At 44.8% G+C, this 21,644-nt stretch overlaps 1 protein-coding gene across 2 annotated transcripts in view; it reads right to left on the reverse strand.

The window, feature by feature from the left end:
* Kpc2 (Kip1 ubiquitination-promoting complex subunit 2) overlaps positions 1 to 15,164 on the reverse strand; it is a 36,688-nt gene extending 21,524 nt beyond the window's left edge. The window contains exons 1-8 of one of the 2 annotated variants that reach the window (XM_089582315.1): positions 14,670 to 15,164; positions 14,432 to 14,493; positions 14,248 to 14,355; positions 13,999 to 14,101; positions 13,006 to 13,114; positions 3,044 to 3,168; positions 598 to 719; positions 415 to 501 (exon numbers count right to left, since the gene is read on the reverse strand). In XM_089582315.1, coding sequence (XP_089438441.1) covers positions 415 to 501; positions 598 to 719; positions 3,044 to 3,168; positions 13,006 to 13,114; positions 13,999 to 14,101; positions 14,248 to 14,355; positions 14,432 to 14,493; positions 14,670 to 14,925 — 972 coding nt within the window. In that variant the 5' untranslated portion in view covers positions 14,926 to 15,164. Of the gene's footprint in view, positions 1 to 414; positions 502 to 597; positions 720 to 3,043; positions 3,169 to 9,183; positions 11,263 to 13,005; positions 13,115 to 13,998; positions 14,102 to 14,247; positions 14,356 to 14,431; positions 14,494 to 14,669 lie in introns of those variants that run through there. The other variant, XR_016290911.1, reaches the window with a different exon arrangement.
* Positions 15,165 to 21,644: the final 6,480 nt, after the last annotated feature.

A 21,644-nucleotide genomic window follows, 5' to 3' on the forward strand; every position in this document is an offset into this window, starting at 1 on the left:
ATTATTTGTCTGAAATGACCAAAAGCAAGCTCGAAGTTTTGTCTTGTAGCAAACGCAGAGCTAATATAGACAGCCTTGTGTCCAGTGACGTGACACACACAAGGTTGCCCGTAGAAATCTTCTCAATTGAGGTCACGAAATGGGAGCTTTTCAAATTAATTTTTGCTGCAACAAAACATTGCCGCAGTACAAAATCTGATGCAAAAGATTAGAAAACTGCAAAGAACATACTGCAAAAGTTTCAGTAAAATCCGAGGAGGAAGAAAAAAACACTGGAGTTGGCCTTCAAAAGATCACTCTTCCTTGCCAATGTCTTGCATAACAGTGCCAATGTCTTGCATAACAGTTTCTACCTGAATACAGAATCATGAAAGCTGAGGCCAATCTACTAATGCTAAAACGGTGAGCACATACTGCAGCTTCTTGGCTGTTGCTGTGGATCCGAAGAGCATCCAAGATTGCAGTTTCAGAGAAGCCCATTTCCTTGAGGTTGCTCATGGCCTAAAAACAAGGAAGTGAATCAACTGGCATAAATTTAGCTCAACTCTAGGAAAAAAATTGAAATTAACTTCAGTGTGCTTGCATTATCTTTAATACCTTTTTATTGGGCTTGAAGTCTTTGCGTTTGTATTCTTGAAAGCATTCAAGCATGGCATTCACAATTCCTTTTTGTTCCAGTCCACCAGTTACTGCGTTGCTATTTGAAACTTCAGCATTTTCTAGAATAATAAATAAATAAATAGACTGAATATAAGGAAGGAAAAGGGGCAGTAACTGTCTCACCCTCTGTAAACCTCTCAACCGTGCTATGAGAAAAGGAATGAAGCAGGGAGTGAAAGGAGGAAGAGAGAAAGAGGCACCATAGAGGAGGACTCCAGAGTAATTCAGAACATCTGAGGTTCTTCAACATGCACATGACATCACACAGCACATGGGTGCCATTGAGCATTTACCAGAAAGGAATCGCGTCACTCATCAACTCCTGCTGACACTTCTTAAGCCTTACCTCCCTCACAAAACCTTGATTCATAATAAGCAGTTCAAACCAGCAGGCAAGTGCATAACATAAGGGCTTACAAACAAAGCATTTGCAAATACAGAAGGCTCCTTTTAAGACAAACTTGGTTAGGATTAATTTTTGGATAAGATGAGCAATGTAAGAACATTTGACTGGTTTCCCACAGACCCAATGTAAAAGTCAGCAAGGCAAAGTGCTTCGCATGTCCTTCAGGAGGAACTTTTGCAATGACTACAAACCACAGCAACTCTGTCAATGCCCGAAACATCCGCACAGCACTCTGAAGACAAGAAAGAAAAAAAAATTTCCCCACAAGAAAGCTTGCCTAAAAATTTGCGCAAAGCTACGGAGTGTGCCTGTTTGTTGACTTGGGGCTTAAACAGTGTTCCAACTGATGTGGTATTGCAACACGTGCTTTCATAGCACAGAGATCTGACATCGCCAAAATATGATGCAGCAGGCGCACCAGAGAGAAAAAGAGAGGGCAGGAAAAAAAAAACAGGACCAGAGTTTCTTTTCATGATGTGAGCTTGTTTCATGCCTTAACTCTTCAGTTCACTTCATGCGTGGTAGCAAAAATTTCTCTTATATTGTCACTGCTAGGATAATTTCATTCCCTGTCCTCATGTAAGAGATATCTGAACACACTTTGTATGCTTACATAGCCTTTTTGGGGGGCACTTCTGATAAGAGTGAGTTTCTCTTAAAGAGAGTCTACTGTACTGCTCAGCCAGACATCTGTATTTTCTCTAGATCAAAAAGGACAAAAAGAAAGCTGCTGCCCTTCACATAGCCGTAAGAAAACAATGGCAGAACTAAAAATGCTAGCTCCTGCTCCCAACTCAACTCCCAGCAACAAAGAAGGGCTAATGACTACGTTGGCACTTAGTGCATACTCTCGTCACACTATTAGATCTGAATGTGCTGAGAACACTAATAAACCAGAAAAAAAAAATGATGGTGAAAAAGGTATTGAACATTCCCCTCGCCTTTCCAACGTGATGTTTTGAAGCTATATTTCCTTGCCTTTTCTATCTGATGTTTTAAAGATACATTCCTTGCTTTTCCTACGTGATGTCCTAAAGCTACATTCTTTGCTCCAGAAATCAGTATTATGGTACAAGGCTAACAGTGGCACGTCATTAGTTCATCACATACACCCTAGTTAAACACAATGCTTCTCAACTCTGATTGCTGCCTCATGTCAGCACATAACAGCCATAACCAGCTGTACGACATAGACAGTCATTCATAAGCTCATGGGGTGAAGTTAAGTGACAATCTGTTTACCAACAAGAAAACAGCCATAAAGCAAATCTGTTTCAAATATGTAACAATCAGAGCATTAGAGGACACTAAATTGAATTTCACTAATTGCTGTCTGCTGTAGGGTAAGCTATACAAGTCACTGTTCAACTGGTCACCTAGTTCCAGAGCACCATGCTCCAGTCTTTATTTATAAAATACAGATAAAAAGAAGACATCCGGCAATGCTCGAAAAACAGGCAGCCCCAAGCAGGCATGATGTGAACTAGCACCATTATGCAAAATGCCTAGCATGCCTCTGGTTGACAGTTTGAGGTTTTTACACAAGGTATGTGCCATCAGTATGGTTATTTTTGGCAATTTTTTTCTTTTCAAACAATACGTACCTCACTTTAAAGAGCCTTTTTGTTATCAAAAAGAAGCAGTAAAGCTACTTTTTCAAGTAGTTTGGATCCTGCACCTCAGCGTGAAGAGATACTGTGATGTCATGAATAATGTTGCAAACTGTCTTGAGAGCATGAGAAACACAAACATCCTATTTGATCATGCTCTCCGAGAGAAAAAAAAAAAAAATTGTCAAGACTTACACAAGGTCTATTGAGTATGGTACAAACACAATGATATTCAAGTTTTCGAAGTAAATGCATGGTGGACAAAGCCATTTCTAATGCTCTTTAAATAAATGGTAGGAAACACCACATGCAAAAAAGAGAACAGCTCTTTTAAACCTGCAGCAGTATTGTACAAGCATCTACTAACCATGCATATCTGCACAAGCTTGGGCAGCAGAACTGGCATCCTTTGCAGACGTTTCAGACTCTACCTCTTTTTCTTGCTTGCATCCCTTCGCAAGAAGCCATTCCATTGCAGCCATAGGACACATTCTAGACATAAAAACATACAATTCCAATGTACTCTATCAGTATACTATTTGCAATCATAGACTTGTAACCTCACTTTGCCTGTATACTATTTGCAATCATAGACTTGTAACCTCACTTTGCCTGGATAAACTAATATATCAACAATATTACTGCAGATACTACAGCGAAACCACAGCCAAGGAAAATGCACTTGGTTTTCAAGACAACCTTAAAATGAATGTTCTTCTCGAAAATGAATGCTTCTTCTCTAAAAAAAAAAAAAAAAATCTTCCAGGCCACCAGTAAAAAAAATAACTATATAACAGCCTCTTTTGAAATGATTATATGATGAACAACTCCACAGATATTTAGGCTCTTAATGCACAGGTGCTTTAAAAGCTCAAGTTATTTCAACAGAAGTAGTACTGCTTGACAAACTAAAGAATGCACAACCTGCTTCCTAGTCAACTGCACGCCTGCAAAACTCTTCAATCAAGTTCTATACGACATCAAATGATTACAGCAATTTACCAATGAGACGGCAGAAACGGAAAAGGCTTATACATACAACACTGAAGGACATGCATGAATTTTAACTCTGAAAGCTTCCACTCTCAGGTGTTAAAACGTAACATGCTATGACATCAACTTGAACAGCTGTTCAGACACTCCGTGCATCACATACTCTGGCATCAGCCTCCACCAGAACCTTCTTGATGTACAGAGCAGAATCATGTACAACTACGACTAGTGTTTGCCTAAAATGTGGCCCAACAGTCTGCATTCCCTAATTATGGCATGCAGCCAGCAGTTCACAGCGTTTGTTATTATTTTTACATGACAGTAACTCCTCACACAAAAAAGGATGTTTTTCTGCTTCATCGCAAAACTCTCCTACCATTCACAGAAAACAGACCTGTCAACTTTTGTGATCAGTAGTGCCCATGGCCCCTGTTGCAAAAATGTTCAAATACACCAGCCTGCACAAAAGCAAGAAGGCCAGTAAGTCTTGGTGATAATATGCATAAAGATGTATGAAAACATGCCAGGTGCTCCTCAAATGTGACCAAATAATCATAAGATTTGTTACGAGCTGATTACAAGGCACTACCCCAAATGAGGTGACTTCTGGGCACTGCAAGTATGGAAGCAGCAAGGTGGATCCTCTGGATTAGTCTCAAAGGTTTTTGGGCAGCTTCTTTCACTAATAAAAATGTATCTTCGTTTCATTCAGCCACTGCACTCTTCCCCTTCAGCTGTCTACTGGAATTAGCTATGATCACTCTCACCGATAAAATTAAATCCTACACTGATGCGGCCGACTTTGCTGGCACAGTATTCATTGACCTCTCCAAAGCTTTTGATTCTGTCAACCATACTATTCTATTCAACAAGCTTGACGCTACTGGCATGACTGGGCCTGCACTTGCTCTAATCAGAAGCTATTTAATCAATAAAAAACAAGCCGTATTCATCTCAGGGTCACACTCAAAATACAAGACTAACATTGAAGTTCTGTAAGGTCCACTTCCTGGTCCTCTCCTATTTTTATTATACAATAATGACCTCCCAATGTGCATTAATAATTACAACTGTTTTCTTTACGCAGACGACACAGCCATCTTAACCTGGGATTCATACATAAACAAGCTGGTAGATAAACTTAATGCTGATGCAGAGAACGTATTCAACTGGTGCCGGAAAAATCTGCTGTCTACTAATGCATCCAAATCTAGTTGTATAGTTTTCAACTCACCTCATAAAATTATTTGTGAAAACCAATCTGTTAACACGAGCTCAAACTCGATCACTGCTCAAATTTCGGGCTCGTATCACATTTATTTCTCGAAAAATGGCTTATGGCATTAGAGTACTAATTAAGTTTTGGCCATATCTTGATGTTCCTGGAACTCTCATTTCCCTCAATTACTTGTTCACCATACCCACATTCAGTTTTGCATTTCTTCTTGGGGAAGCGCATACCATTCACATTCATCTTCCCTGCAAATCATCCAAAATCAAGCTGTATGCATTATCACTTATAGTCACTACTCAGAAGATGACCTTCGTCTGCTCTAATCACACAATATTTGATCTGTGCCCAAAATAACCGACTGCAATTTATGTACCCTTATGTATTAATCTGTCAGAGAACTACTTTCATTTTTGCTAACTTCCAGCTACCAAATACCATGTCACAACACACATTCTGCTAACAATATTAACTTCCAACTGCCTAAACCAAACAATAATTACGGAAAACAAAGTTCGATTCTCTCCTACCACACTTACGAATTCATTACCAGTTACTGTTAAATATTTATTTCATTTCATTTCATTTCGCTAGCTGAAAGGCCCCTTAAAAGGGGTGTTACATAAGGGGTGGTAAGAATAAAAGCACAAATTCACAATAACAGGAAAGTTTCTACATTATCAGTGAAAAGACTTGGGCAAGTGATGATGGAAAATTTTGTTTGGAAGGCCGTTCCAGTCTGCGGCTCCACGAGGAAGGAAGGAATTAGAAAAAGTGACGGTGCGTGAGCGTGAATGGGCAACTTGTAGGTGATGGCTGGTGCGGTGAGACATGCGTGCAGGTGGAAGAATATAAGGTGCGGTGTGCATAGGGCTGTGGAAGAATTTTTGAAATAAAGACATGCTGGCAATGCGATGGCGGAACGATAAGGGTGATAATCCGGGTGCTGTTTTTAAGGACGAAACACTTATGTCATAAGAGTAGGATGAATGAATAAAACGAGCAGCACGATTCTGAACAGATTCGAGGGCATTGATGAGATATGCTTGATGAGAATTCCAGATGGGCGACACAAATTCTAGTTTGGACCTGACGAATGATTTGTAAGCTAATAACTTGACATGATGGGGAGCATGATGAAGATGGCGCTTTAAGAAACCTAACGTCTTGTTTGCTGACGATATTACATTATAGTAACATATAGGCTCCAAGAAAGATCGCTAGAAATAGTTACGCCTAGATACGTGTATGACTGAACTAGTTGTTCGGGAACTTCAGATATTACGTAAGAGAAGGTTAGAGGATTACGGCAACGGCTAATGGACAAAAGATTACACTTACGGGGGTTAAGTTCCGTTAGCCATTTATTACACCACTCCTGAACAGCATTAAGATCATTTTGAAGAGAAGATTGGTCAGCGGTGGTGAGAATATCACGATAAAGTACACAGTCGTCAGCAAACATGCGTATGTTAGATGTTACGTTTGAAGGCAGATCATTAATGTATATGAGAAACAGTAGTGGGCCAAGCACAGATCCCTGTGGGATGCCCGACGTTACTAAGAGTGAGCTAGAGTTCTTTTTTAACGGAGACAAACTGCAAACGATTAGTCAAAAATTCTTAAATCCACTTCAAAATATGGGGGTGCAAATTTAATCGAGAAAGTTTTATCAGCAGGCGTTTATGCAGTACTTTATCAAAGGCTTTGGCAAAATCTAGAAAAATGATGTGTCTGTAGGTTAAGAATCAAGGTTAGCATGCAGATCATGAATGAATGTGGCAAGTTAGGTCTCGCAGGAGTAACCCCGGTGAAACCCGTGCTGAGCAGGATGGAAAAAGTTATTCGAATCAAGGAATATCATGATGTGGGTATAGATGATGTGTTCCATGATTTTGCAGGGAATACCAGTTAGAGAGATGGGGCGGTAATTAAGCGGCGTGGTCTTGTTACCTGATTTGTAGACTGGAACGACCTTCCCATTTTTCCAGTCTATGGGCAGTTGACCTGTGAAGAGTGACTGAGCGAATAACAAGCACAACAGAGATGAACATATATCTTTGGTATTAATCAGTATTTTAGTGTTGATATTGTCAATTCCATCAGAGGATGATATTTTAATGTTTTCTATTAGTGACAAAATTCCTGAAGAAAAAAATATAAGAGGAGGCATAGTGTCTTGAATAACTGGGGGGTTTGGAGGAAATGTCAGATCTGTTTCATTAGTAAACACGGATGAAAAGGCTGTGTTGAACATGTTGGCGTATTCAGTTTCACAGACAGTTGCACCCGAAGCATCGGTGAGGGAAACAGTACGTGTGTGATGGGGGTTAACGACTTGCCAGAACCTACGAGGGTTAGTTGACAACATTTTAGGCAGATCGGAGTTAAAAAAAGTGCGTTTGGCTTCTCGAATACTTGATAAATAAGTTTTTTCAGCTGCATAATATTTGTTCCAAGCGTTCTGACTAGGAAGCAACTTGGCCGATCGGAAAAGATGCTTCTTTTAATTTTCAAGACGTTTGAGTGTATTTGTGAACCATGGGTTTTGAGGGTTATTTCGTATATTTATATTCGGAACAAACCTGTCGACCAAATCTTTGATTTTCCTCTTAAACAAGGATCAGTTATCATGGATGGATCTTTGATGAAAGCTGGATTGAAATCCTGGTAAAAATGAGCGAAGTTCATTATTTATTGCTGTATAGTTTCCTTTATCGTACAGTTGGATAGTTCGTTTAGTTGTTACGCGTAAAGATGGTTTAATCGTGAAGCCGGCATGTATGACGTGGTGATCGTGGACGCCTGGTAGATAAGTGATGGAATGAACGCATTCAGGCTTATCCGTTAATATTAGGTCTAGGATATTAGCGCAGTTTTCGGTTACATGGGTTGGTTCGGATATAGTTCGAACGAGGTTAAAATTAAAGCAGACGTCTAGAAATTCATCAACATCCTTATTACCTGTAGCGGTTAGATTATGCCAGTCAATACTCGGAAAATTTAAATCTCCGAATAGGAGAGTGCAGGTGTTAGGGTGCTTAGCTTTAATTTCATTTAATGCGTTATTAAGTTTTCGAGGGAAGTCTAGGCTGCTAGGAGGCCTGTAGCAAACGCCAATCACAACTGATTTAGGTGAAGCGCGGCATAAAACCAATAATATTTCTATATCTGATGAAAGGTGAATGGCTGAGCATGATAGATCCCGAGCGGTTGCAATTAGTACCCCTCCTCCCCTTCGATCTGGGGGCGATCTTTGCGAAAAACACTGAAATTAGGCAAGTCAGCAAGGACTTCACTATAAGAAATATCACTGTTTAGCCACGTTTCCATCAAGACTAATATGTTGCTAGCAGATGAAGTGACAATATGGGAAACAATGTCGCGCTTTGAAACGAAACTCCGCACGTTAGTAAAGATCGCTGACAATGAAGTGCTTCTTGCTGTACATGCTTCGAACGATCTGTCTATAGGTGCTCAGATGGTTGCTATTTCATTTCTTTTACTGTTTGTGATGATTCATCGAATATGTAGCGTTTGGGACCAATATGTAATGTTTTGAAGCGTAAAGAGAACTTATCGGATACTGATTTGGCAAAGGCTACAATATGTTTGCGGGCATTACGAACGGGAAGGGAGAAGTCTTCGCCAATACTGTAGTTGGTGCCTTTAAGCTTAGTACCTAAAGAAAGGATGCTTTCTTTAGTTTTCGATGAGGTGAACTTAACGATGATTGGCCTGGTGCGATCAGTTGAGTGGCGCCCGAGGTGGTGAGCACGCTCGATTAGATTGGGTTCGATGGCAAAATCTAGTTGAGTGGAGCAATAACGAATGACTGTTTCTTCCGTGTCTGCATATGTTTCAGTGGGGTTAGTGTCAGGAATATTGCAAAATATGAGATTGTTACGGCGACAGCGATTTTCTGCATCATCCATACATGCTTCAGAATGGAGAGTAGAAAGTGCGGGGTAGTGTGATTCCAGGGTGTCCATGCGCTTGTTTAAGTTGGTCAAGGTTGTTTCGGTAGTTTTCAGTTTATCTTTAATGTCCTGTAGATCGGAAATTAATGTAGCTTGCCCGGTAGTTAGTTTCTGAAGGTTGGAAAGCATGCAGTCGTAACGGTCGGGGCCTGGGTTAGTTTCAACATCGCCTGACAATAGTAAAAGAAAACGGAGAAAACATGAACACTCTGCAACAATACTACAGCAGCACAGAGGGCTCGGCAGCTGCATTAAAAAGTAGTTACTGTTTTTTTTAGGAAATAGGGAAAACTTATTACTAACCTGCATTGCGAAAAGCAGAGGATTAGTAGTCTGTGCTGACACACAGCTACCGAGCCCACAGAGCGGCGGCGATGACAGCATGGGCTTTATATGCCTGATAGAATTATCAGATGTTGATGTTCCTGGCGATGGGGCTGGCCACTGATGGTCCAAGATGATAGGTCTCTTCGATTTGGCCGCACTAGCTGCACGAGTTCAGAGAGTGCAGCACTGTCGTATACGTTTTGCCAGTGCAGCGCGCGCCCTCTGCACTTTCCTCTTCGTTTTGTACAAGTGCAGGCCTACTTCTCGACGAGTTCTCGACTGCGCTGCACTCACTTCGGAGCCAGTGCCAGCCAGTTCACGATGCCGGGTGGCCTGCACACTTTGTGAACTTGCCTATTCGTTTTGACAGCGACAGTGCGGCACTAGTGTTGTGAACTGCCGGAACCAGCCTTGCGCGCTCGTTGCACAGTGGCGGAACTTTAGCAAAACTCGTGCAGCCAGTGCAGCCAAATCGAAGAGACCTGATGTACTCTGGCAGTGATGATGGCAGTTGATGGGGTAGCAATGGTGATGGGGCAGGCGGATGAAAATAGCCTTTTTCATGACACTTCAGGGCGGCCGTAGACACTGATGAACAGGAGGCAGATGGTAGAGCGGCGAAAAGCAGTTTCAGGGCAAGGGTAAACACCTGCATTGCGAAAAGCAGAGGATTAGTAGTCTGTGCTGACACACAGCTACCGAGCCCACAGAGCGGCGGCAATGACAGCATGGGCTTTATATGCCTGATAGAATTATCAGATGTTGATGTTCCTGGCGGTAGGGGCTGGCCACTGATGGTCCAGGATGACGTACTCTGGTGGCGATGACGGCAGTTGATGGGGTAGCAATGGTGATGGGGCAGGCGGATGAACATAGCCTTTTTCATGACACTTCAGGGCGGCCGTAGACACTGACGAACAGGAGGCAGATGGTAGAGCGGCGAAAAGCAGTTTCAGGGCGAGGGCAAACACCTGCATTGCGAAAAGCAGAGGATTAGTAGTCTGTGCTGACACACAGCTACCGTGCCCACAGAGCGGCGGCAATGACAGCATGGGCTTTATATGCCTGATAGAATTATCAGATGTTGATGTTCCTGGCGGTGGGGCTGGCCACTGATGGTCCAGGATGACGTACTCTGGTGGCGATGACGGCAGTTGATGGGGTAGCAATGGTGATGGGGCAGGCGGATGAACATAGCCTTTTTCATGACACTTCAGGGCGGCCGTAGACACTGATGAACAGGAGGCAGATGGTAGAGCGGCGAAAAGCAGTTTCAGGGCGAGGGTAAACACCTGCATTGCGAAAAGCAGAGGATTAGTAGTCTGTGCTGACACACAGCTACCGAGCCCACAGAGTGGCGGCAATGACAGCATGGGCTTTATATGCCTGATAGAATTATCAGATGTTGATGTTCCTGGCGGTGGGGCTGACCACTGATGGTCCAGGATGACGTACTCTGGTGGCGATGACGGCAGTTGATGGGGTAGCAATGGTGATGGGGCAGGCGGATGAACATAGCCTTTTTCATGACACTTCAGGGCGGCCGTAGACACTGATGAACAGGAGGCAGATGGTAGAGCGGCGAAAAGCAGTTTCAGGGCGAGGGTAAACACCTGCATTGCGAAAAGCAGAGGATTAGTAGTCTGTGCTGACACACAGCTACCGAGCCCACAGAGCGGCGGCAATGACAGCATGGGCTTTATATGCCTGATAGAATTATCAGATGTTGATGTTCCTGGCGGTGGGGCTGGCCACTGATGGTCCAGGATGACGTACTCTGGTGGCGATGATGGCAGTTGATGGGGTAGCAATGGTGATGGGGCAGGCGGATGAACATAGCCTTTTTCATGACACTTCAGGGCGGCCGTAGACACTGATGAACAGGAGGCAGATGGTAGAGCGGCGAAAAGCAGTTTCAGGGCGAGGGTAAACACCTGCATTGCGAAAAGCAGAGGATTAGTAGTCTGTGCTGACACACAGCTACCGAGCCCACAGAGCGGCGGCAATGACAGCATGGGCTTTATATGCCTGATAGAATTATGAGATGTTGATGTTCCTGGCGGTGGGGCTGGCCACTGATGGTCCAGGATGACGTACTCTGGTGGCGATGACGGCAGTTGATGGGGTAGCAATGGTGATGGGGCAGGTGGATGAACATAGCCTTTTTCATGACACTTCAGGGCGGCCGTAGATACTGATGAACAGGAGGCAGATGGTAGAGCGGCGAAAAGCAGTTTCAGGGCGAGGGTAAACACCTGCATTGCGAAAAGCAGAGGATTAGTAGTCTGTGCTGACACACAGCTACCGAGCCCACAGAGCGGCGGCAATGACAGCATGGGCTTTATATGCCTGATAGAATTATCAGATGTTGATGTTCCTGGCGGTGGGGCTGGCCACTGATGGTCCAGGATGACGTACTCTGGTGGCGATGACGGCAGTTGATGGGGTAGCAATGGTGATGGGGCAGGCGGATGAACATAGCCTTTTTCATGACACTTCAGGGCGGCCGTAGACACTGATGAACAGGAGGCAGATGGTAGAGCGGCGAAAAGCAGTTTCAGGGCGAGGGTAAACACCTGCATTGCGAAAAGCAGAGGATTAGTAGTCTGTGCTGACACACAGCTACCGAGCCCACCTTCTTTTTGCCTTTAAATCAGGCTTTCATAAATTTTTACAATAGCCCCAATTGTCTGTGTCAAGGTAAATTGTCCCAGTATTATCATATGCATCATTTTATAGCTTATTTATTATGCTGTTCATTATGCAATTAGGAGCGTAATCGTTTTCGTTCAAACAAAACTGCTTGTAATATTTTCTCATGTTTCACTCACCACTCCCTATTGACGCTAATGACTGTATAACTTTTGCAACTGTTGACTGTATACATTTTTTTACAACTGTCTTTACAGGAGGTCCCGTCCACAGTCTCTAACTTTGGGACCTCCTTCTGTATTCCAGTGTTTTTGTAACCCATAACCTGCAATATGCAATAAACGAAACGAAACCCCGCCATCTGCATATTTTTTGGTAGCTTTAGACAATAGCTATAGTTTCTCCGTTCATTAAAGCGACACCATTCTCTCTATTCTATGAAGAGATATGAGGAACGCCATAGTGGAGGGCTCCGAATTAATTTCGACCACATAGGGTCCGTTACCATTCACTGACATCACACAGCACATGGGTGCTTTAGTATTTTGCCTCCATCGAAATACGGCTGCCACACCCAGGTCAGAACCTGCGACCATGGGGTCAGCAGCCGAAGGCCAAAACTACTGAGTCACTATGGCAAGTACAGTGACACCGCTGGTCCTGAAATAATTTTCCAAGCCTTCCGTTCAGCTTTAATGGTTCATGTCTGTAAGTTAATTATTTCACAATACTGCAGGACAGATTGGCCCAGGCAGGAGAGCTCTAGACTGTATCACATAACAGTGCAGTTAGTTCCTAAAAAGGCACCAAACCATGTTGTGTACAGCCGTGCCTTTGTCACGCGCACCTTAGCAAAAGTGATAATTAACTACTATATGCTCATTTTGCCCCTCTGCTTTTAGAATAGTGAACAGCAAATTGAGAGACTGAATGGAAAGTATGAAAGGAAGGAACGATGACAGAAGGGAAGGCTGACGACTCAGCACTGCCCAATTTTTCTGAAAAGTGCAGGTCATTTCAAGGGCGGCGCATGGTATGGTCATGTATGGTGACTACATGAAGCCTTCACAGTTTATGACAGTACAAGTAAAGCATGCATATCTACCTTTCTGCACTCCATAAAAAATCAAGTGTATCTCCACTTACTTGTTTTCTCTCAGTGCTTGGATTGCTTGCTGCTCCTCAAATCCCATCTCCAATAGCTTTTTCAAAGCTGCTCCATCAATTTCAAGCTCACTTCTCTCTGTCAGTTTGCCTTGAGTAAAACACAAAAGCCAACATAAACAAAGTTGCAAGGACTTCTTGGAGTACAATTTGCAAACAATACAAAAGTAAGCCTGTCAACCTCAATGTACTGTAAGAGTCATAGCTTTATTAAAGGGAAATTGCTTTGGAAATGGTTTAATGTTGCAATGTGAAGTTAATGCATTCGCTACAAGCAGCTCAGGAGTGAAGGTAAAGTATGTTCAAGTTGGGTAACAGCCACTTATGCTCCTAAACAATTTCATTATAGTAAAGCAAAAAATGCCACAGTTGTGGCTCACTTCAAAAGGACTGTGTATGCTTCTATAAGAGCACACTTCTAAATATGAGCAAGCTCCACTTACAAAAGATGAAACATCCACGAGAAGACATTACCAAATTAAGCATGCTTTACCTAGCAATGCTACGAAATGAAACACTTCATATAAATTCATCATCCAGCAAGCCCTACTACAATGTGCCTGTAGAAAGTTTCCGTTCATCACCAGTGCATAGATAAACCTACTGCAGGTTGCTCCCAAATTTGTTTTTGCATGCAGCAAAGCCATTTTTCCCTCGGAGTGACAAGTAAAATTGCCGAACTTGAAAGATGTGCTCTCGTGACAGATAATATAATGAAGCATACGTTAAACAGCATTCTAAAGTCTCATGCACCATTCTTAACTTTAGAATGGGCAATTATCGAAGAGTACTTTCAGCTTGCCATTTTTGCCCCTTACTTTCAGTGCCTGAATGTAAGGCATGACAAAGGTCTGTGCTACAAATGAAACAGTAATGTTGGCGCACACCTGAGAGTAAAAGGTTTAAAACATGACCCTGAAAATGACCTACATGTGCACTAAGCTCTCATACGTGGGTGAATTAAGATAAACTTACTATGCAAGTTCTTGAAGATATTTTCAATGTCTGGGTGATGACGGAGGAGTTTCTCAGACAATTCCACAAGTGAAACTAATATTCTTCTCAGCTCCGTGTGAAACTGCAACAGGAACATCTAGATCGAACCACGCACAGATATAAAATAACACAAAGCATAATTGAAACCGCATGGCGTTAACAATATACGATTGGGGAGTGAAAAGATGGCATGTAAAAGCGAAAACGGCGTGACAATTTATAGCTTACATCAGGAACAAATGGTACATCCATGGCAGGTCTGTCGAAATTCTTCGTTTCAACACTGGCGGTCGCCACATCGATGGCTGCTTTGTCCGGAATACCTTGTTTCTGAACCTGTTGCAAGACGTTAGCTTTGCACACGCACGCAGTGAAACAGCGGGCACAAAGCGGCGGAACATAGATAAATTACCTCGGATGATTTGTTTGAGTTGAAAGAAAAAGTTGAACTACGTTGCAGGAGCAGTAGTTCATCTGCGCACAGGAAAAGAGTAGCTTGTAAGCACATTCAGTAAATGTGACATAACTGCGTCATACTCCAGTAAGAGACACCGGGTTGCACAAACGAGGAAGCCGTCGATTCCGCAAAAAGAAGCACACATTTCGAACGAACTCTTGGGCGTGCAAGCGTGGCTTTCCGGAAGGCTCACCTCCATCGCGGAGTTTTTCCTCCCTGACGGAACTCTGATCACATAGCGGTCTTGCCTGGGAAACAGATACTAATTTGAAGTAACCAGACAGCTTTATGCAGTCCAGCGGGTTCTGGAAGTGGGTGAGAGACATTTGCTTCAGCTTTTCTATCGTGTACTCCGGCAAAATCTCAACGGTCCACTCAACACCAGTGCTGCTTATAACGCTGATCTTCATCTCGCACGCACCACTGAGTCCTGTGCTTAGGTATAACATATCTCATAAATAGCAAGGAGAGCGCACTTAGAAGAAGTCTGGGCGTAGCTTTTCATGTGCTTGCGAGTGCATTTTCGCAGCAACTAAATAAGAATGAGACAAAAATAAACATCAGCTGTTTGCGACGCACACGCCTCCAGCAGCCGAAGAAATGCAAAGCACTGTGACGCCACCCTCGGGATGCTTGGAAACCAAAAAATGTGTTGCGCTGATAAATTTACGTCTTTCCATTTTACAATTTCTCATGTGATCAAAATGTGTATGAATTATTTATAAATTATATCTTATGCTTCGGCCTTGCACAACAATTTCTGTCAGAAGTACACTGTAGTCAGAAGCCATGTGTTCATATAAATATTGTTAAATCTAGTTGCAAACAATTTACCGGGAGCCGAAACTACTTCGGTCACAGAGTTGCTTTGTCTTAACCACTGTACTGTTATATTCGCAACAGTCGCAGGCGCTGGTGGCCTCCGTTCACGAAGCGACCGATGGGGGCGAAATTCTAGAGGCCCGTGTACAGTACGAAACAGGTGGTCTAAATTTCGAGAGCCCTTCATTACGGCGTCCCTCATAGCCTGATACGCTTTGGGACGTTAAACCATAAAAACCAATTTTCATTTTTCACTTTCACCGCGAGGGAAAAGGAAGCCACCCGTCAAGGACGCGCGAACTTTGAAGCATGTCTGGGAGTGCCAAAATTTGCTTATTCACAGCGCCGAGGGCAGAAACGTTTTCGAAATACTAAGAATTGAAATGGCTATTACTAACGGTCAGCTATACACAAATCGCAGTGCAACCAGGCGCTTATAACCACGAAGCCGAGCGCAAAGCAGGCAAAGGTAAGAGCATGCGCGCAAATCCTACTGCTGCAGCAAGCGTAGTCTGCTAGGCTGTTCTGCTTGGTGCGAATCAGCCCCTGTGCAGCGCATTTATGAGCAGCGTCCCGGAGAGCGTTTTTGTAGCGTGAGCTACACTGGCCGAGGTTGAGCAATTTCGCGTGGCTCCTGGAGAGCCATGCTGCGCATGCGCGAGGAGCAAATGACGTCACTACGCACAGCTGGCGTGCCTCGCCGCGTGCGCTCGCTTTCCCTCCCTTAAAATGATCGCAGTGTAAAACGTTGACAACGCCGCGTTTCTGGCACAACCTTGTCAATGCCTGCAGCCCACAACTCTCTCTCATCACCCCACGTACCTATACGCACGCTTCAGGCGTCCACTGACCCAGGGAGCCATTATGCGCACTTCCTTTCCTTAATGATCGGTGTGCAAAACGTTGTCAACGCCAGTGAACACAACGAACGCCGACGGCCTATGGCTTCAGCGCCGCGTTCCTGGCCAAACGTTGTCAATGCCAACGCATGCAGCGAACACCTGTCACTACCGCCACTTAGCTTAAAGCACGGTTGACGTGTCCACTGTTCCAAGAGGGCAGTTATGCACATTCCCTCTGGTTCAGGTGTCCACCGAGATGTGGACACCTCGCCCTCACCTCACGCTACGTATATCCTGGCATAGCAGAGCTAAGCCACTGCCAATTTTATTGCGAAAGCAATACAACGCCAGGTCTAACCGCTCGTCGCGTGGTCCGTGGATCCCCTGCTCCGGAGCCGCCGCCGCGCCTAACAGATGGTGTGACGTCAGCCTCTCCGTTGCGACGCGTGACGTCAGCTTGCTTTCTCCACCGCAGCCTGGTGGAGCCGGTTGTGCCGCGCTCCTCGAGGAGTCTCGCCATGGAAGTCACCGACGAAAAGTCTACATCTGAGTCTAGTTGCTCTACTGCTTCTGAACAGTTTAACTCTAAGGCGACACCCAAGCAAGCTAGGAAGAATGCAAGAAAGAGGTTACAACGTGCCAAGGAAATGGAAGAACGACTGCGGAAACGACGAGAAGCAGAAGCAGCTAAACGAGCTGTATCGAGTTCAGAAGCTGGGATTAGACAAGCTAAACGGAATGAAGCCAAGCGGAAACAACGTGCCCAGGAAACAGAGGAACAACGAGAAGAATGGTTGCAAAAACGACGAGAATCAGATGCAGCTAAGCAAGCTACGCTTTCGCAACCAACCAGGTTTAACCAGAGCTAAACCACACCATTTTTTTTTCTCAGCTCGACCAGCCGCTCATTTGTGGCTATGGCTTCCCACATACGCAACGTTACTAGAACAAACTCAGTAGGCATGTCAGTAGGCTCTAGTAACGTTGCACATACGTGCAGCGTTCTGAGTACGACACTTCGCCTCGGCTGCATTTGCGGGCAGCGTTCCGAAAGCGCTCGTCTTAATCAAGAGTAGAGAGAACAAAATTTAGTTTTGAGTTCTGTCTTTGTAATGATGTGCAGCACATTAGAAAACATCGAGAGCCACGTGGATTGCGGCAACAAGTAGGCAATAATTTGTAATTTAATTTTTTTCTTAAACTGTTTCGGTTTTAAAGGCCGAACGACGGCTGTGACGTAAAAGACGATTTGAGCAATTTGAGGTCACGTCAGGCACACGAAGACTGCAGTACGGTCGCTCCTTTCTTCATTTAAATTCACACCAACTCTTACGCAATCCTGCCCAAGAACTGGAATCGAGAAAAAAAATGAACAAGCAGCGAATATATCGCAGTTTTTTTTTTTTTTGCATGAACCTCAAAACATCCGTTCGCCAGAGCCGTCGTTCGGCTCTAAAAATCAAAACCGACACGACCCGAGAAAATATTCAATAATAAATTAATCATCCGGCGTATTGTGAATTTCACGTTTTTTGTCTTGCAGACATGGCAGTAATCGAATTGCTGTAATGAGTTCACTGCAATTTAATTACTTTTCCCGGTATTTTGTAATGTAATGAATTACTTTTCGTAAGGTATTTCGCAGCAAAAGTAATAAATTACTTGCGAAATTACTTTCAATAAAATCCGCTACTACTCTTTGTGTCGGCCGAGCATTGGCCTCTTGTGCGCCCGGTTGGGCGCCTCGAGAGAAGGAACGAAGCGTTAGCGGAGTAGTGTCCTTCTCTCCCGCTCGCCGCGCCTTTTCTTCCGTACTCTCTGTCCCCGAGGAGGAGACGGGGGTGGAAATGATTTTCCGAGACGTCGACGCAGACGTGTGGCTTCTCCGAGGCCACATTTGCTACTGCGGCTAATTTATGGTCACACTCGGGCCAGTAGGTTCGGCGTGCAGTGCGCTCGGAATCGCAGCTCTGCCGTTAAAGAAAAAAAAAGGGAGGGAATCAGCATCCTTCTCCGTAAACAATGGTGCCAAGAAGTCTTGAGGTGCAAGTAGCAGTAGCAAGAGGTCTTATTGGCAAAAAGAACAACAGAGTGCACAAGGTGGTGCACGTCTCAGTTAAAAAATAGTCAGGAGAGCATCGAGACACTCCCACAGTGTTGCCCGGTTACAGTCAACGCCACGAGGTGCGAGGGGGAACCGGAGGAAATGCTCATGGCGCGAACATTACCCGAGCGCAGGCTGCCGAGGTCGATTCTTGGGACCACCGAGGCAATAAATAGTTTAGAGACTTGTAACAATGAAGACAGCTCCGGGCAGCAAGGTGTTGGGTTCACCTCTAGTTTCTTTCTTAATTGAGCGCAGGCACTTAAGTGTCGAGTGTTCGGCCTTGCTTGGGTTAATTTGTTTTAATGCGAAAGCATTTCTTGTCTCACATTAGTGGCGTGTAGAGGACCTGCCAGTACGGCGTGTCATCAGAGCGTGTCCGCTCACGTGACCTCATTCGAAAAAAGAAATTCGCCAGCCATGGGCGTCCTTGCCCCCCCCCCCCCCCACCTGGAATTACGGATATTATTTATGCAATAGTAGAAAACAACTACACAGCTTGATTAGCACGCTTAGGTGATATTAACTTATCGGATTTTGCTTATTGAGTTCAATTCTTTGTTCATTAATAAATTCCAATGTTTGTTCTCCAAGCCTAGCACTAATTTTATGTTTCTAATTTTTGTTTCATGTGCGCAGTTTAGACCACAAACAGTTTCTTTTTGGCGCTAACCTACCGCCTCTCCCATCCCCGGCCATCGGGTGCCACATAATGTGGCTCGGAAGCAAATCCCCTGGGCTCTAAACATTTCACAAAGAGTGACTCTCCGTAGAAACTCTAGTGACTTTTTACATTACGATCTTATGCCTTTCTCATGAATTTCTGGTGATTTTCCTAATGAATTCCTAACGGCTTTCTAAAACGAATTGACCACCGTGGTTTTAGTGTGTTCTTAATGAATGCTTTTCTGATGATTGGTCCTGGACTCTCTCATGTCCTACCAGCAGTTGCACAGTGGCGGTCCCAAAATTAATTGGTTCTAGGGGGGGGGGGGGGACGGACTTCCGTATACCAAAAAAGAAACAACGACATTTTTATTTACATTTTATTTGGACAACAATTTTTGTGCGCTTTGTTACTGAAAATAAGCGGCGAACGATATAGATGTTATACCATAAGTCATGCTTTGAATGTAATTAACGGTTACGTGAGCAGTATTCATTTCGATACCAGGGAAAGCAGGTCGACGGCTGAGATATCCCGCCACTGCGTGTTCAGGAAGGTCAAAGCACCTGCCCGGGCATTCAGCGAGTGGGGTTAGTGGCCTTCATTACTCAGTTCTGGGAAGGGGTTTGTTCCGACCTTGGTACCCTCCGACAAGGCGGCTCCTTGTCAATCCAAAAAGGAATGATCCCCTCGCTGGCGTCGCTGTGCCCCATGGGGGGACAAAGACATGAACGGGTGGCTCCTTAAAGGTTGCTGGCCACCGCAACCGCACGTGAATGGCACCGCCGCCACCGTCGTCGCCGCGCAGGCAAGACAACGGCGGGGGCACGGCAGGACCACGATACCTCGACAATCAATACGAATTGTACTCGTATAACTACCAAACTGCAAAACGTAGAATTGTGTGAAATAAAACAGCCGCTAACACGGTGAACGTACAAAATAGGAGACTACTTGACGCATCACAGGCGAAAAAGCTTTCCCGTTAAATCACGTCTCGCCCTATGAGAGCCCGAAAACGGACGTTCGGCAAGATGTGCAAAGGCTTTTGGGGGGCGACCCCCCCCCCCCCCCCCCCATTCCCCCACCCCAAGGTATGCCACTGTGTATAGCAGTGGTGCGCGCGCTACTCAGACCCGCGATTTCTGTGTGACGCTTGTGGAGGACCAGAATTCCTTGCGTTGCAGCGCCTACGAGAATCACCTTCCCGAAAATCTAGACAGTGATATGGTTATGACTAATGGTTGGCTATAGAAACCTCTAAAGAGAGAGAAAACTTTATGGCCGGAAAAGAAGGGTTCCTGGATTCTTAGCAGAAGGGCCAGGTGGCCGTTATCTGATAACTGGCGGCGATCTCTTCGGCGTGCTCGATGGCTCCTGCATGGACAACGGGGTCCGCGCTGCGCAGCACTTCTTCCCAGGCGTCTGGTGAGGGATCTTCTATATAAGAGCTTCCGGAGAAGGATCCTCCGGGCAGTCCCATAGCATATGATCGAGGGTGGCAATGCTACAGTAGTGGATGCAGGTGGGGTCTATGAGGCCGCGGTAGATGTAGGCGTAAATGTACGGGTTCGGGTAAGAATGGGTTTGACGTCTTCTCCAAGCCACCTCTTGATGTTTGGAGAGTGACTTGTGCGGGGGAGGATAGATTCTTCTAGAGAGCTTGTTGAATTGGGTAATGTTGTGGTAGGAAATCTCTGCCTCCATCTCGGGTCCCCCTGGACGAGAGCCCACCGCTCGGCCGACAAAACCTCGAGCTGGGCTGCTTCGTTCCCTGAATGGGCAGGAGTCCATACCAGTTCTATCTCTCGTTCTAGTGTAATATTTGTGAGAATGTTTCCAGCAGTTAGGGATATTCTACCGCGCGAAAAGTAGCGTATGGCAGTCTTAGAATCATTGCTAATGATGTCAGCGTCAGTATACGCGATAGCCAATTTGCTATCGCCGCTTCTTCTGCTTGATCCGCGTACTTGACCACTACCGAGGCCACAGAGATGCACTCGCTTCTTCCTGCTATGAATCTGGATGCGCAGATGGCGAAGGCCCCTTGGTTGAAATTATAATCGGCTCCATCGGTGTATACTGCTCCAGGATGATTGAGGTACTTTGTATGCAGAGCTCGCGCTCTGGCTCGTCTTCTGCCATCGTGGAAGCCCGGTAGCATATTTTTGAGGAGCGGTTTGATGACTAGTTTGTCGCGCACTCCTCGTAATAGAGGGCCCGATCGGTTAGACATGGGTTCAGCGTTTACGCCTATTCGATCTAGAATCTCTCGTACCGCTATAGTGTTGGCCAGTCTTTGAATGTGCATTGCCTTGTGTGCAGTGATGAGTTCTTCTACAGTGTTGTGTATACCCAAGGATAAAAATCTGTCCGTGGGTGTGTTTCTAGGAAGCCCTAGACCAGCTTTATAAGCTTGTCTGAGTAACCTGTTTTATCTGCCGATGTCCAACTTAAGCAGTTTGAGGTATGGTAGAGAGAAGCGCGTCTGCATGGCTCGGAGAGGAAGTAGAAAAAAACGAAACCTCTAAATACACGTTAATTGGAGAGACACGGGAGAGGCCTTCGCCCTACAGGGCACGTAGTCGGGCTGATGATGATGATGAGGAGCCAAACTTGAATACTCAGGAAGTAGGTAACCATCTTAAACGCTAACACGCATTAGCTGTTGGCAACAATTCCAAAGAGCATGTCATTGAGTTCAACAGACCAATATTTAAATACTGCTGGTGC

This window comes from Amblyomma mixtum, chromosome 3, assembly GCF_055824585.1.
Source record: "Amblyomma mixtum isolate Tamu chromosome 3, ASM5582458v1, whole genome shotgun sequence".
Classification (NCBI taxonomy): Eukaryota; Metazoa; Arthropoda; class Arachnida; order Ixodida; family Ixodidae; genus Amblyomma; species Amblyomma mixtum.